General features: G+C 37.8%; 1 protein-coding gene across 4 annotated transcripts in view; it reads left to right on the top strand.

Moving 5' to 3' along the window:
• The first annotated feature begins 512 nt into the window (after positions 1-512).
• Positions 513-17,754, top strand: part of IPMK (inositol polyphosphate multikinase) — a 64,757-nt gene continuing 47,515 nt past the window's right edge. The window contains exons 1-2 of one of the 4 annotated variants that reach the window (XM_078434255.1): positions 513-814; positions 13,304-13,398. In XM_078434255.1, the coding sequence (XP_078290381.1) occupies positions 625-814; positions 13,304-13,398 (285 nt within the window). In that variant the 5' untranslated portion in view covers positions 513-624. Of the gene's footprint in view, positions 815-10,174; positions 11,919-13,303; positions 13,399-17,754 lie in introns of those variants that run through there. The other 3 variants (XM_078434256.1, XM_078434257.2, XM_078434258.2) reach the window with 3 other exon arrangements.

Below are 17,754 nucleotides of genomic sequence, written 5' to 3' on the forward strand. Positions count from 1 at the left end.
AACAGCTCCGCTGGCATTGTAACGCCAGCTGAGGAGTGGGTGTGAGAAAGACCTGGAACGCGCTCGCCCCACCCGGTATCCATCAGCTCTCCCGGGCGGCGCCGAGCTCCCGCCCCGCTGCGGGGGGTCCCGTCGGGCAGCCTCTGGGCATGCTCAGTAGCAGCGGCAGCCGCGGGTCGCGCAGTCGGAAGCTCGCGGCTGCGGCGGCTGTGCAGGCGGCGCTGACGCGCGCGGCAGCTGAGGGGACTGGAGGACGGCGGGAGGGGGCGGGAGCGCTGGAGGTGGGGCCGCCGTCGCCGTCAGGGCCCCTGGGAGCGCGGGGCGCCGCCGCCACCGCCACCTCTCCTCGTCTCGGTTCCGTCTCCAGGGCTGCGGCGGTAACTGTGGCCGCAGCTGCAGAGCAGCGGGAGTCAGGAGCTGCGCTCCGCCGAGAGTTGGGCAGGGGAGCGCCTGCGCCTCCGCGGCGTCATGGGCCCCCTTCCCGGGCCTCAACGGGCACTAGCCGCGGGAACCCCCGGGCCTCCTCGCGGCCAAGCCTGAGCGACCCCCGGGTTCTCCGGCTCCCCCTCCCTCCGCCCTATTTTTTTCCTGCTCTCGCTGCAGCTACCGCTTCGGCTCTGTGTTATGGCAACGGAGCCGCCATCCCCCCTCCGACTCGAGGCTCCTGGCCCCCCAGAAATGCGGACCCCACCCGTGAGCGAGCCCCCCCCCGAGGGCATCCCGAAGCCGGCAGGCGGCAGGCTCCGCTTCCTCAATGGTTGCGTGCCCCTCTCGCATCAGGTGGCCGGGCACATGTACGGAAAGGACAAAGTGGGTAAGTGTGGGTAGCGCGGGGCTCGCCGCTCCCCTTCCGCCTCCGCGAACCCCCGGCCGGCAGAGGCAGCTTGGCGCTCACCGGCCGGGCTGGACTCCCTGCGGTCTGGGCGATCAACTACCCCCCCCCCCCCCCCGCCGGCTTCTTCCGCTGTCACCCAGAGCTCTCCTCGCGACCCTTGCAGCAAGGACTCGAAAGGGGGGCGATTTCTAGGGTTGGGGGCGTCAGACTAGCGGCAGGAGGTGGCGGGGAGAGGAGTGCCTGGTCTCTTCAGGAGGGTGGATGTTGGTTGGAGACGGCGTTGTTAGTGGGGGGAAAAAAAAAGGAACTTCATTTTCACTGGACGGGGAAGTAAATTCTCCCCTGCGCACAAGGTCTGTTTATTATAGGCGGGTAGCTATTGCACAAGAAAAGGAATGAAATGCAGATGATGCTAATCTGGTGCTTCTCTTCTTTGTGCAGCTGCATAGCTGGAGGGAAAGAAAAAATACAGGGCTTATTTCATTGATTCATTGAGGGCAAGAAAAAATATATGGCTTATTTCATTAATTGATTGACTGACTGACTGACTGACTGACTGTTTGGAAACGCTTGTCTTGACTTACCCGAGATCTTTCTCCCTGCCCCGCAGAGAGGTTTTTCTGCTATCCCCTGGTTCTCAGGAGGCGTGGTTCCGGTAGTGCAGAAACTCGAATTCAGGGTAGGAAATAAACCCTGCTGTAGTACTAGAATGGTACACAGTTATAGACATTCAGTTATTCTTGATTATCTTTTTAAGACTATGTCATGGCCTGTGTAACGCATTTTGTGAGCCTACCACATTCGAAGTACAATACAGGACCTATCATAATTTATTCTCTTGGTGATGTAAAAGTTCAATTTAGGAACCATAATTCACCTAGCTTACTCACACTGGTACTCTGTGCCATGATTACTTGGGGAATCTGATATATGAGAATGTGAGTAGTGGGGGTCTTAGACTTGGAAACCACTAGATACTTTGGTTTATGCTAGTAAAATGATTCGGGTTTAGGCTGGTAAGATAATACTGACCTTTTTAGATGAGATAACTGAGACCAACCCTGGTTATGTGACAAGCCTGAAGGCACACAAGCTACCGTGTGTTAGAATTGGGAAACCAAGGGTCCTGCCTCACTCAGTACTGTATTTTTCCACTGTGTATTGTTCTTACAGATTAACAACTCAACAAGGGTATTTGAAAATGGATGAGTACTCTTTTGAATGTATGTATGTTATTTCTCAAAGAGCAACATTTCTTCCTGCTTTTATCTTTACCTAACCTTTCTTTTCTCTTGTTGAAAGTTAAGCATTAATGATCATATCCTGTAGATTGCATGCCTTTCTCCCCACTGAATTGTGTGTTCCTTGAAGTTAGAGACCTCATAGTCTTGTATTAGAGATTAAATTGAGAAATGTTGAGGGGTGACTGGGTGGCTCAGTCCGTTTGAGCATCTGTTGGTTTCTGCTCAGGGCATGATCCCAGGGTGGTGGGATGAGGCCAGTGTTGGACTCTTTGCTGAGTGAGGAGCCTGCTTAAGATTTTCTCTCTCCCTCTCCCCTCCCCTCCCTTTTCCTCTCTCTCTAACATAAAATATAAAAAAATAAAAATAAAATAAGGCTTTAAAAAGAATTGGGAAATGTTGAAAGGGTGAAAAATGACAGTTTTTTTTTTTTTTTAGTACACACAGGTAAGGAAACAAATACAGTTCTCAAGATGCTTAGCCTAAATGGAAGGAAACAATGCATTCTTGTGTGTGTCTCTTCTGGTAATGAGAGTTTGAGAGTAATTATGGAATTAGTGTTAATAGGCTTATATTACATACTTATTGATTTATTTTAATGAATTGTAATGATAATATTCCTAATAATATTTTAGAAGCTGAAAAAAATAATTGTTTCCCTCAGGGTCCCTAGAGATCGGCTCATGTGCAACAGAGTATATGGATAAACAAAAAATCCCAACATAAACACAGTCTCAATGGTGATTGTCATTTGAGATTGTAACCATTGCTTATCAAAGTATGTAATAGTGAGCCTGTTGCCTGTTCACTAATTACAAATGTACTCTAAATGTGACTTTAAGCCACTTTTCAAAACAGTGGCTGAGAGAGTTAATTTGTCACCCAAATTACCTAATTAAAGTTAGTTGAGATTCTAAATAGTTGTTAATTTTATTGTTGCATTCAATGTAAAATAAGCTTTTTTTTTTTCAATTTTGTAAGGTTCTCTTGATGAGGGGTAGCTTCAAACATACTGTACTAACAACCTAATAAATATTTTGTTGTATTTAATTCTCAATTATGTACACAACCTAACATATATTGTTAGTGGAAGGACACCTGAGGATGATAATCTTCCCTGTTCATAAAATGGATAACAAGATAGTCAGTAATTCAAAGTTCAAGAGTGTCTCTCTACTATCATAAATCACTTATAGTTGTAAAGTACGTTGTGTAGATCATACTTCAGTTTGCCTGTCAACTGAAATTCTCAGAATAAACTTTCTTAAAGACATTGTGTGGATATTTGTTTTGCTTTTTAAAATTTTTGTTACTGTCATTAAGTAAAGGTTTATCAGTTTAGGATTGATAAACCTATCTCCAAAAAGGAGTTGTTGGCTTTGTTAAATTAAAAATTAAGAACATGGAACCAATTGCACAAAGGCACTTGAACACAAAAATAGATTTTGTTACAGTTGAGTAATAAGAATATGTTATAGTTTTGTTATCAGTTATATTTTATATTTTTCGATGAAATAAGATTTCATGAATCATATTTCATTGAAGAACATTTCAGTCATTTCTAACAATACAAAGTTGTGTGTGTGTGTGTTTTAATTGTTAAAGTAGTACATGATCTTTTCGGAAAAAAAATTCAAACAGCATAATTGTACCCTTTCCCCTCCTCTCCATCTTCCAGAGGTAGTCACTGGTAACTATTCCTCCTATATCCTTTGAGGTTTTTGTTTCTGGGCACATACATAAGAACATTAATACAACTCTGATTTTTTGTACGAAAACATGTATCAGCAACTTTTTGTTTTAATTCTGTATTATGTAGTATATCCATATTTTTGTACTTATAATACACTTCATTTTTTTAAAATACACCTCATTATATGCTTATATATAATATACTTCATTCTTTTAGAAAACTATTGTGTTCTACAGTATATCATAATTTAACTATTCCTCTAGTGGTGGATTTTTATATTTTCACTATATTTTTGCTATTATAAATATGTATTAAGCATTTTGTACATTATAGTATAGTGTATGTTATACATCGTGCAACATTTTCTATAGGGAGGTTTCACAAAAGTGTAAATGCGATCAATTTAAACTCCCAGAGCTCACCAAAGTTAGCATGAAATCTTCATTTTGTTTTGACATATAACATGTACCATTAATTTCTTTCAAAGGTCCTTAAACTTTCAAACAAATATTTGAAATCTGGTATTTGTTTCTTGATCCAACTAAGGATATAGAAATGAGGTAGTCTATAGGTAAAAGAATTTAAAGTGATGTTATTTATTTTGGTTTATGGTCTATTTTATTAGATATGCCCTGAAACTAATTGACTTAAAATACTTTCAGACTTAGAGAAAAGTTGCAAGAACAATACAGAGAACTTAACGTTTTGTGGAATTTCTCTCTTTATGCCCATTATTTTGGGGGAACTATTTGAGAATAGGTTGCATATATCTTGCCCCTTTTACACAGCAGTACTTCAGTGTGTATTTTCTTTATTTTTGTTTTTTGTTTTTATTTCTTTTTTTAAATTTTATTTAAATCCAAGCTAGTTAACATATAGTGTGGTAATGGTTTCAGGAGTAGAATTTAGTTATTCATCACTTACATAGAACACCAGTGCTCATCCCAGTAAGTGTCCTCCTTAATGCCCATCACTCATTTAGCCCATCTCTCCACCTAACACCCATCCAGCAACCCTCAGTTTGTTCTCTGTATTTAAGTCTCTTGTGGCTCTCTCTGTTTTTATCTTGTTTTTATTTCCCTTCCCCTATGTTCATCTGTTTTGTTTCTTAAATGCCACATATGAGTGAAATCCTATATTTATCTTTCTCCGACTGATCTATTTAGCTTTGCATAATACACTGTAGTTCCATCCATGCTTTTGCAAATGGCAAGATTTCATTCTTTTTGATCACTGAGTAATATTCTATTGTATGTAGATACCACATCTTTATCCATTCATCAGTTGATGGACACTTGGGCTCTTTCCATAATGTGGCTATTGTTGATGGTGATGCTACAAACATTGGGGTGCATGTGCCCCTTTGAATCAGTATTTTTGTATCCTTTGGATAACAGTGTGTGTTTTCTAGGAGTATACTTCAGTGTGTATTTCTGTAACCATAGCATGTTTATCAAATATGGGAAATTTAACAGTGATACAGCGTTTTATCTAATTTGTTACCTGTAGTCCATAATCTAATTTTGGCAACTGTTCCAATGCCTTTTATCACATTTATCGTATTTTTCTCAGCCCAGGATTTAGTTCAAGATCATTTATTGCATTTAGTTGTCCTGTCTCTTAGACTCCTTTAATTTATAACAATTCCTCAGCCTTTGTCTTTTATGACATTGTCATTCTTTATGAGTACAGGCTAGTTATTTTATGAAATGTTCTTTAATTTGAATTTCTGATGGGTTGTCAGGATGAGATTCAGGTGATGCATTTCTGATTTGAGCATTATACAAGTGTGTTCTCCTTAAGGTATCACATCTGGGGGCTCATAGTGTGCATCTGCCCATTATTAGTAATATTAATTTTGATCATCCTGTCCAGTTGTGGTCTGGCTTCTCCAGTATGTAGTTAATATTTTTCCCTTTGCAACTAATAAGCTGTTTGTGAAGAGACACTTTGAGATCATGATATATCCAGATCTTCATCATATTCTAGCCCTAGATTTGGCATTTATGGATGATTCTTGCCTGAAGCAATCTTTACTCTGAGAGTTAAAAAATTGTGATTTTTTTTTTCTTCCCAATTCTATCACTCCTATTTTAACAGCAGTCTGAGAAATAGCCCTCCCTTTACTCCTATATATGTATGTCCTTTTTTTTCTAAGTTTGTTTACTATCTTGAGAGAGAGGGCTCATGTGGAAGGAATTGAGGGTGCAGGGAGAAAGAGGGAGAGAGAGAATCCCAACCAAGCAGCCTCTGTGCTCTGAGTGCAAAGCCCAGCATAGGTCTGGATTTCATGAACTGTGAAATCATGACCTGAGCTGAAATCAAGCGTTGGACACTTAACCGACTGAGCCACCCAGGTTCCCCTGTCATTTATACTGTCAGTTTGGACCCATAGATTCTTATTTTATAAAGTGTCATGACCCTTTATAGAACGTATTTATTTTCCTGTTCAAATTGTTCCATATTTGGTTAGTGGGAGCACTTCCTTTCTTTATGTCACAAGTTATTTTAGACTCATCTCCTACTTTCCCTTCCCAGTTCTAGAACTAGCAATTTCTCTCAGGGGCCCTGGTTCATTTTCAGTGAGAAATTGTATTTGGAAACCAAGATCTGGGTGCTATTGGAGTGTTACTGCTTCCTGGCCTTTTCAGTAAACGTAACTGAAAAGAATGTGTAAATATTTTAGAAATTCTAATTTCCTACTAATACTTCCGATGTCATTCCAGCTTCACAGAGTTCTTCCTTTTCCTTTCCTTTCCTTTCCTTTCCTTTCCTTTCCTTTCCTTTCCTGATTCTAAATTTATATTTCCCATCTTCCTCAGTGAGAACTCTGGCTCCCAACATTGTTAATGTTTTTTGTGGGTTTTTTGGGTTTTCCTGTTGTTGTTGTTCTTTTGCTTGATCCTATAATTTTCAGAATTTCTATACACACCCTACTGTAGAAAACAAACCTAGAATAAAGAATTCAAAATGAAGTTCCCTTTTACCAAGGGTGTGTGGTTGGAAACTCTGTAAAAGTTTTTTGGATTAGGGTTTTGTTGTTTTTGTTTTGTTTTGTTTTTTGGTTATTTTTACCCCTTCTTTAAGGTAATATTATTTATTTGAAATACAGTTGGATTTATTTGTTTCTGTTTAAATTCAGTTCCTTCCCTTCATTTTTTATTTAATTATGTATTTTTGAATGCTTGTAAAATGAACATGCTTTCAAAAGGTTTACAGAAAGCTCTATCAGAAGTGTCACTCCAGGGGAGCCTGAGTGGCTCAGTCAGTTAAGCGGCTGACTCTTGATTTTGGCTCAGGTCATGATTTCCCAGTTTGTGAGTTCAAACCCCACAATGGGGTCTGCACTCGCAGTGAGGACTGGTTCTGATCCTCTGTCTCCCTATCTCTGCCCCTCTTCCACTTGCTAGCATGTACACACACACACACTCTCTCTCTCTCAAAAATAAATATAAATGTTCAAAAAATTTTTTTAAAAACAGTGTCACTCCATTCTCTGTCACTCCACCCATTTCTTAGCATCCCTTGTAGGTATAATGTCATTGTTTTCTGATTTATCCTTTCTAAGTTACTTGTTGCAAAAATAAGCAGATATGTATAAATTTTCACATTTTTCTTTCTGACACAAAAAGTAGTATGCGATATATACTGTTTTGCACTTCACATTTTAAACTTAGTATGTCTTAGAAATCAGTAGTATCAGTTCATAGAGTGCTTCCTCATCCACTTTTACATCTCTGCTGTACTCCATTGTGCATGTACCCCAGTTTTTTCAATCAGGTTTCCTGGATTTGTTTTTGGACTTTTATTTATTTTCATTGATTTATTTGTTTATCCTAGCAGTAATATCTCATTGTTTTAATTCAGTGAGGTATTGAATCTTGATTACATCCCATTTTCTTTTTCAAGATTGTCTTGACAGTTTCTGGTCCTTTGCATTTCCATATAAAATTTAAATCAACTTGTCATTTTTCCCGAGAAAAGGTAAGGTTTTGTGTCTGCTTTGAGTCTGTAGGTTGCTTGGGTGAAAATTGGTTTCTTTATAATACTGAGTCTTCAATACGTGAATATGGTATATCTCTCCATTTATTTAGGCCTTCTTAAATTTCTCTTAGTCATAGTTTTCAGTGTAGAGATCTTACACAGCATTCATTAGATTTTCTCTAAGTATTTGATGCTACTGTAAATTGTACTGCCTTTTAAAGAATTTTTATTTTATTTTGGAAAAATTTTAAACTTACTTAAAAGTTGCAAGAATGGTACAATCAACTAATGTATACCATTTATCTAGGTTTACCTATTAATATTTTGCCACATATGCTTTATCACTCTCTGTATTTGATAATGATTTTGCAGAACCATTTAGGATTAAATTGCAGACCATCAGGACCTCTTTTCTCTAAATAATTAAGTCTGTCCTAAAAATGAGAACTTTTCTTACCTAACCATGGTAAAATGATCAAACTGAGAATATTTAACTTTAGGTTTTTGGTATTTTTTCTATGATATTCTTTGTAGCAATTTTCCCCCATCTAAGACTACAGATTGCATTTAGTTATTAGGACTCTTTAGTTGCCTGTCATTTGGAGCAGGTTTTCAGTTTTTTCTTTATGTTTTTTTATAACTGAAATATATGAAGAGTATATGCATGGCTTTTTGTAATATTCTTTAAGTTTGCCTAATTCTTCATGATTAGATTCAGATTAAGGCATTTTGGTCAGAATACTGTATTAGTTATTTTGAGTTCTTGAAGCATATCATAAAGCACAGAATGTCAATTTCATTACTGGTGTTGTGACTTTGATCACCTGGTTAGGTGATATCTGCCGGATTTTCCACTGTAAAGTTTTCGTTTTTCCTATTGTAATTAAGTAATTTGAAAGGAATAAAGAGACTGAGACTGTTCAAATCCTGTTCCTCATCAGTTTTCACCCAACATCATAAGCATCCATTGACAGTATTTGACCAACTCGCTACTATATGGTAGTTGCAAAATGGTAATTTTCTAACTCTGTCATTCCTCTTAAATTTGTTTAGTTGCATTCTTCTTTAGGGAATTGTAGGTTTCTCTTTTCTCTCTCTTGCTTTCTTTCATTATAAGGATAGACTAATGGATTTTGGAAACTTTGTTAGATGGATCTTATCCATTATTGTTACTGCTTATTTTGATGCTCAGATTGTCCCAAATTTGCGCAGTGGAAGCTTCTTCAAGCTGGCTCCTGGGTCTTTTCAACATTTCCCATTTTTCTTTTAAAGCGTTTTCTCACTTTCTGGCATAAAAAATTGTTCTATGTTCATCATGTACTTTCTCTGTTCCAGGCCTGGAGTGAGCTAATTTTTTTTCAAGAACTTGATTCCTTTAGGGATATATGGTATTTAAAAACCAAACTATGGGCACCAGGTGTAGTCATTGTTCCTTTGGTGTGGTTGCTGTTTGTCCTTTTGGCAGATTGGACTAAAAGGTACATAATTTCATATTTTTAAAATTTTGAGATCATACTTAAATACCTATAATTCAAACCTAATACCACAGGATTGTTCTTTACCTTCACCTGTTCTATATTTTTATATCCCTTCTTTCTCATTGAGAATTCTGTCTCACCCAAAATATCAATATATTTCCTCATTTTGAAATACTTAAACCAACTTTGCATTCCTGGAATAAGTCCACATGGTCATGATAAATTATCCTATGTATATTGCTGGATTAATTAGATTTACTGATGTTTCATTAAAGATTTCTGTGACTGTTCATTTGAGATAATTGTCTACAATTTTCTTTTAAGTCCTCATTGGGATTTTTAAAAAGAATATGCTGGTTTCATAAAATTAATGGGGAACTGTTCCTTTTCTGTTTTCTGAAAAGAAATTGATAAGATTGGTATTCTTTTTTTCTGTAAATGTTTGATAGAACTTAATGTTCACCTCATTTTGGCCTACAGTTGTCTCAGGATATTTAAAATTATGAACTCAGGAAACTGTGAGATCATGACCTGAGGCAAAACCAAGAGTTGGAAGCTTAACTGACTGAGCCACCCAGGTGCCTCTCAGAGTCTTAAATTTTTTCTGTTGTCCATTCTTATTTCATTGTTTGTTTTTGTTTTGTTTTTTTGGCTCTATTTATTTGGGGTTAATATACTACCTTTTTTTCTAGCATCATAAGTTGGAATCTTTTTTCTTTTCTAATATAAGCACTTAAAACTACACATTTTTCTTCTAAGTACTATTTTAGGTACATTTCACAAATTTTGATATGTTAGTTTTAATTATCATTTCATTAAAAGTGTGTTTTAATTTCCCTTGTGAATTTTGATCCCTGGATTAATTACAAGTGTATTTACTCCCCATCTATTTGCTTGTCTTTTTGTTTTTTTTTCTTAAATTCTGCATATGAGTGAAATAATATGGTATTTGTCTTTCTCTGACTGACTTATTTTGCTTAGCATTACACTCTTCTGCTTGATCTGTGTTGTTGCAAATGGCAACATTTCATTCTTTTTTATTGCTGAGTAATATTCCTGTGTGTGTGTGTGTGTGTGTGTGTGTGTGTGTGTGTGTGTTTGTATATACCACATTTTTTTTTTATCCATTCATCTGTCAGTGAACATTTGGGTTGCTTCCATTATTTGGCTGTTATAAATAACACTGCAATAAATGTAGCGGTGTATATATCTTTCCAAATTAGTGTTGCTGTAGTTTGGGGGTATTTATGCCCATTAGTGGAACTGGATCATATGGTAATTCTATATTTTTTTAAATGTTTATTTGTTTTTGAGAGAGTGCGTGAGTGGGGTAGGGGCAGAGAGAGAACAGAGGATCCAACATGGGCTCTGCCCTGACAGCAGAGAGCACCATGTGGGGCTCAAATTCACAAATTGTGAGATCATACCCTGAGCCAAAGTTGGATTTTTAACCAACTGAGCCACCCAGGCGCCCCTGGTAATTTTTTTTTTTTAACTTTTTGAGGAAACTACATCCTGTTTTCCACAGTGGCTACACCAGTTTACATTCCCACCAACAGTGCAGAAGTGTCCCTTTTTTCCACATCCTCACCAACACTTGCTTCTTGTATTTTTGATATTAGCCATTCTGACAGGTGCAAAGTGATACCTCATTGTGGTTTTGATTTGCATTTCCCTAATGATTAGTGATGTTGGACATCTTTTCATGTGTCTGCTGTCCATCTAGATGTCTTTGGAGAAATGTCTGTTCATAATTTCTGCCCAATTTTTAATTGGATTGTTTGTTTTTTGGATGTTGGTTGTGTGTGTTCATTATGTATTTTAGATACTAATCCTTTACTGGCTATATCATTTGCAAATATCTTCTCCCATTCATTAGCTTGTCTTTTAGTTTTGTTGGTTGTTTCCTTCACTGTGCACAAGCTTTTTATTTTGATGTAGTCCCAATAGTTTATTTCTGCCTTTGTTTCCTTTGCCTTTCCTTTGTTTCCATATCTAGAGAGAAGTTGCTACAGCCAATATCAGCGAAATTACTGCCTGTGCTAGGATTTTTATGGTTTCAGGTCCCACATTTAGCTCTTTAGTCCATTTTTAGTTTATTTTTGTGTATGGTGTAAGAAAGTGGTCCAGTTTCATTCTATTGCATGTTGCTGTCCAGTTTTCCCAGCACCATTTGTTAAAGAGACTTCTTCATTGTATATTCTTTCCTTCTTTGACCATATAATCATGGGCCTATTTCTGGGTTTTCTGTTTTGTTCTATTGATCTATGTGTCTGTTTTTGTGCAAGTACCATCCTGTTTTGATTATGACAGCTTTATAATATATCTTGAAACTTGGGATTGTGATACCTCCTGGTTTCTTCTTTTTCAAGATTGCTTTGGCTATTCAGCTTTGGCTATTGTGGCTTCATACAAATTTTGGAATTCTTTATTTTAGTTCTGTAAAAAATGTTATTTTGATAGAAATTGCATTAAATCTGTAGATTGCTTTGGGTAGTATGGACATTTTTACCAGTTAATCTGTTATTGACCCAGGCTTCCAAGATGCTTTCTTTTGTATCTTGACAGTTTTCAGCTGGAGTGATTTGGCTGTTTTGGTTTACTTTTGGATTCTGCAATGTCTGGAGCTACCATTTTCCCCTCCACAGCTACTTTCTTTAAAAAACTTGGAGGGTATGTGTTGCAGAGTGAGTAGTGTTGAATTGTTGAACCAAGTAGTCTGTTTTTGTGTTAGAGGACTATTGTCTCTAAACCACTTTGCTACACCACACTGTTGTCTACAGTCTAGCTGATTTCTGTTTGCCTGATAAAATGTATTTGCCTAATGGTAGGTTCACCTGTATCTAGAGTAGGTCCCTGGCCCAAGGTAGGGAAGCAGCATGGTTCACTCCCCATATATGAATGCTCCATTCTCTGACCCTGTGGAATTTAGTTCATCAGGGCTTCTTTGCCTCTACCACTCCTCATTAGCCCATAGAAAATATCTTATTGCCAAGGGAATGCAGGCCTTTTTTGTTCAACATCCCAAACTTCAGGAACAGAATTTCTCTTCAGTAATTTATAGTTATATTAGATTACTCCTTAAATTCCCAAAATCTTTCAACTACTTACCAACCAGTCTTAACATATGGCTGAATATTTACCTTTCTTCTATTCTATATCTAGGTGTTAAATAAACTTGATAACTGTACTTCTTCAGATTTTCTGCTTCTGTTGATTAAATTCTGTATTTTTGTAATGATTCAAAATTCCTGACTTGCCAAAAGAAATAGAAGCCTAAGTGGCATATTTTCTCAAAATAAATAGGTTATTTGAGCCCTATTGTGTTTTAACAGGCATGATTTTGTGAAATCTTAGTATTTGAAAATTTAAGAGTTTAATGTATACATTTGGGAATGATTCTTCATGGTATAGAGACAGGGCCAGTGCTGGTACATATGTGATGACTTTAGGTAAGTGCTGCTCCTTTGAGTGAGCTGGTTATGAAAAGTTGTACCTTCCTGCTCCCGGCTTGGTGTCTGATTTCAGACCCCACTTTTCCCAGTGGCTTGGTAGCTTCATACTATCTGTGCATTGTACATCTGAATCAGGAAAAGTTTTTAGTTGCTTTCTTATAACAAGAGAAACTTTAAAAAGTTACACAATAGAACCTTCATATAGTTCCACATTTAACGTGTATTTTTTTTCTGTTTACAAGAGTATAATCAATTTATGCTACTGCTTTTAACTTCTTGTTTAACTATAAATTAACATCTCCCAGAAAGACTGTTACTGAAGAATTTCTATAAAAATTTAGGAATATATTCTATTTATTAGAATTTTTGAGAGGTTCTCTAAGGGGAGTAGTAGTTGGAGACAATAAAACCATAATATTTGGAATTTGTGTTCTGGTGCTTTGCATATAACAAGCACTGAAATGTATTGGTTAAATGTTAAAATTTCTTAAGTAAGGAAGACAGACCCCTGATTTTTATGAATGTGATTTATCTGTAACTTTAGGAACACATCTATTCTGTGATGCAAGGTATACTGTTATCAAAGCATTAAAAAATACCTAAATTTTGTTCTATAGGTATCCTGCAACATCCGGATGGCACAGTTTTGAAACAGTTACAGCCACCTCCCAGGGGTCCAAGAGAGCTGGAATTCTATAATATGGTAAGTGAGGTAAGATTTGTTTTGTTGTATTCAAAGAGTTTTTCATAGTTTTCTGATGATGACTCGGTAAGAAATACATTTGACAGTAGTGCCTGGGTGGCTCAGTCAGTTAAGCATCTGACTCTTGATTTTGGCTCAGGTCATGACCTCACAGTTTGTGGGATTGAGCCCCATATTGGGTTCTGTGCTGATAGCTTGCAGCCTGCTAGGGATTCTCTCTCTACCTTTCTTTCTGCTCCTCTCCCTCATGCATGCTTTCTTTCTCTCTCACAAAATAAATAAATATTAAAAAAAAAAAAAAAAAAAAGAAATACATTTAACAGCATGTCCTGGTATATTGTATATGTCACTGAAACAAAATCTTCAAGAAGCAAAATGCTTGTCTTTACTGATACAGTCTTGTATTTTCTACTCTACTTCATTTTTTCTTTTTCTTTTTTTTAAATTTTTTTTAAAGGTTTTATTATCCATATTTGAGAGAGAGGGAGACAGAGCGTGAGGAGGGGAGGGGCAGAGAGAGAAAGAGGGAGACCCAGAATCTGAAGCAGGCTCCAAGCTCCAAGCTGTCAGCACAGATCCCGACGTAGGGCTCGAACCCACGAACCATGGGATCATGACCAGAGCCAAAGTTGGACGCCTAACAGACTGAGCCACCTAGGCACCCCTACTCTACTTCATTTTTTAAAGATCCTTATTCTGATCCACTAGATTGATTTCAATTAATGGGGTTTTGACCTACATTTTAAAAAACACTTAACTGAGGGACTATTTGTATTTCTCAGAAATGCTGAGTTTAAATGTTTTTATTTTCACTACAGAATTTTTTAGAATCTTAAATGTGCTAATGTGCATTGTGAATCTCCTAAGTGAGGGAGGGGGAAAAGGGCATACTTAACATTCACTTAACTCTATGACTGGAAATACTTTTTAGTGCATTCACAATTTTTTCAACCACCACCTCTGTCTAATTACAAAACATTTTCATCACAGAAAAGAAAACCCTGTACATGTTAAGCCTTCTCTGGCAACCACTAATCCGTTTTTTATGGACTTATGTATTTAGGATATTTTATATAAATGGAATTATAAAATATGTGTCTGGGTTTCGTTTAGCATAACTTTTTTTTTTTTTTTTTGAGAGACCGTGTGCACACAAGCAGGTGAGGGGCAGAGGTAGAGGGAGAGAGAGAATCTTAAGCGGGATCCATGGCCAGCATGGAGTCTGACATGAGGCTTAATCTCACGACCTTGAGATCATGACATGAGCTGAAATCAAGAGTCTGATGCTCAATAGACCGGGCCATCCAGACACCCCAGCATAACGTTTTTAAACTTCATCTACATTATAGTATGCATTAGTATTTTGTTCCCTTTTATGGCTGAGTAATACTCAATTTTACTTAATGCCACATTTTGTTTATCCATTCACCCATTGATGGATATTTGGGTTGTTTTCATCTTTTGGCTTTCGTAAATTGTATTGCTGTGAACGTTCCTGTAAAAGTATTTGTTTGAGTACCTGTTTCCAATTTTTTTTTCAATATTTGAAGTTTATTGTCATATTGGTTTCCATACAACACCCAGTGCTCATCCCAAAAGGTGCCCTCCTCAATACCCATCACCCACCCTCCCCTCCATCCCACCCCCTATCAACCCTCAGTTTGTTCTCAGTTTTTAACAGTCTCTTATGGTTAAGCTGTCTTCCACTCTAACCTCTTTTTTTTTTTTCTCAGGATCCACCTAAGAGTGAAACCATATGGTATCTGTCTTTCTCTGTATGGCTTATTTCACTTAGGATCACACTCTCCAGTTCCATCCATGTTGCTACAAAGGGCCATATTTCATTCTTTCTCATTGCCATGTAGTACTCCATTGTGTATATAAACCACAATTTCTTTATCCATTCATCAGTTGATGGACATTTAGGCTCTTTCCATCATTTGGCTATTGTTGAGAGTGCTGCTATAAACATTGGGGTACAAGTGCCCCTGTGCATCAGTACTCCTGTATCCCTTGGGTAAATTCCTAGCAGTGCTATTGCTGGGTCATAGGGTAGGTCTATTTTTAATTTTCTGAGGAACCTCCACACTTTTCCAGACTGGCTGCACCAATTTGCATTCCCACCAACAGTGCAAGAGGGTTCCCATTTCTCCACATCCTCTCCAGCATCTATAGTCTCCTGATTTGTTCATTTTGGCCACTCTGACTGGCATGAGGTGATATCTGAGTGTGGTTTTGATTTATATTTCCCTGATGAGGAGCGACGTTGAGCATCTTTTCATATGCATGTTGGCCATCCGGATGTCTTCTATAGAAGTGTCTATGCATGTTTTCTGCCCATTTCTTCACTGGATTATTTGTTTTTCGGGTGTGGAGTTTGGTGAGCTCTTTATAGATTTTGGATACTAGCCCTTTGTCCGATATGTCATTTGCAAATATCTTTTCCCATTCCGTTGGTTGCCTTTTAGTTTTGTTGGTTTCCTTTGCTGTGCAGAAGCTTTTTATCTTCATGAGGTCCCAGTAGTTCATTTTTGCTTTTAATTCCCTTGCCTTTGGGGATGTGTCAAGTAAGAAATTGCTATGGCTGAGGTCAGAGAGGTCTTTTCCTGCTTTCTCCTCTAAGGTTTTGATGGTTTCCTGTCTCACATTCAGGTCCTTTATCCATTTTGAGTTTATTTTTGTGAATGGTGTGAGAAAGTGGTCTAGTTTCAATCTTCTGCGTGTTGCTGTCCAGTTCTCCCAGCACCATTTGTAAAAGAGACTGTCTTTTTTCCATTGGATATTCTTTCCTGCTTTGTCAAAGATTAGTTGGCCATACGTTTGTGGGTCTAGTTCTGGGGTTTCTATTCTATTCCATTGGTCTATGTGTCTGTTTTTGTGCCAGTACCATGCTGTCTTGATGATTATAGCTTTGTAGTAGAGGCTAAAGTCTGGGATTGTGATGCCTCCTGCTTTGATCTTCTTCAAAATTACTTGGGCTATTTGGGGCCTTTTGTGGTTCCATATGAATTTTAGGATGGCTTGTTCTAGTTTCGAGAAGAATGCTGGTGCAATTTTGATTGGGATTGCATTGACTGTGTAGATAGCTTTGGGTAGTATTGACATTTTGACAGTATTTATTCTTCCAATCCATGAGCACGGAATGTTTTTCCATTTCTTTATATCTTCTTCAATTTCCTTCATGAGCTTTCTATAGTTTTCAGCAGACAGCTCTTGTACATCTTTGGTTAGATTTATCCCTAGGTATTTTATGCTTCTTGGTGCAATTGTGAATGGGATCAGTTTCTTTATTTGTGTTTCTGTTGCTTCATTATTAGTGTATAAGAATGTAACTGATTACATTGATTTTGTATCCTGCAACTTTGCTAAATTCATGTATCAGTTCTAGCAGACTTCTGGTGAAGTCTATCAGATTTTCCATGTATAATATCATGTCATCTGCAAAAAGTGAAAGCTTGACTTCATCTTTGCCAATTTTGACGCCTTTGATTTCCTTTTGTTGTCTGATTGCTGATGCTAGCACTTCCAACACTATGTTAAACGACAGCGGTGAGAGTGGACATCCCTGTTGTGTTCCTGATCTCAGGGAAAAAGCTCTCAGTTTTTCCCCGTTGAGGATGATGTTAGCTGTGGGCTTTTCATAAATGGCTTTGATGATGTTTAAGTATGTTCCTTCTATCCCGACTTTCTCGAGGGTTTTTATTAAGAAAGGATGCTGAATTTGTCAAAGGCCTTTTCTGCATCGATTGACAGGATCATATGGTTCTTATCTTTCCTTTTATTAATGTGATGTATCACATTGATTTGCGAATGTTGAACCAGCCCTGCATCCCAGGAATGAATCCCACTTGATCATGGTCAATCATTCTTTTTATATGCGGTTGAATTCGATTTGCTAGTATCTTATTGAGAATTTTTGCATCCATATTCATCAGGGATATTGGCCTGTAGTTCTCTTTTTTTATTGGGTCTCTGTCTGGTTTAGGAATCAAAGTAATACTGGCTTCATAGAATGAGTCTGGAAGTTTTCCTTCCCTTTCTATTTTTTGGAATAGCTTGAGAAGGATAGGTATATTCTCTGCTTTAAACGTCTGGTAGAACTCCCCTGGGAAGCCATCTGGTCCTGGACTCTTATTTGTTGGGAGATTTTTGATGACTGATTCAATTTCTTTGCTGGTTATGGGTCTGTTTAGGTTATGATCTATCCATTTCTGTAAGTGGAGTGTTAAAGTCCCCTGCAATTACCACATTCTTATCAATAAGGTTGCTTATGTTTGTGAGTAATTGTTTTATATATTTGGGGGCTCCTGTATTCGGCGCATAGACATTTATAATTGTTAGCTCTTCCTGATGGATAGACCCTGT

The sequence above is a fragment of the Panthera onca genome, chromosome D2, assembly GCF_046562875.1.
Source record: "Panthera onca isolate mPanOnc1 chromosome D2, mPanOnc1 haplotype 2, whole genome shotgun sequence".
Lineage (NCBI taxonomy): Eukaryota > Metazoa > Chordata > Mammalia > Carnivora > Felidae > Panthera > Panthera onca.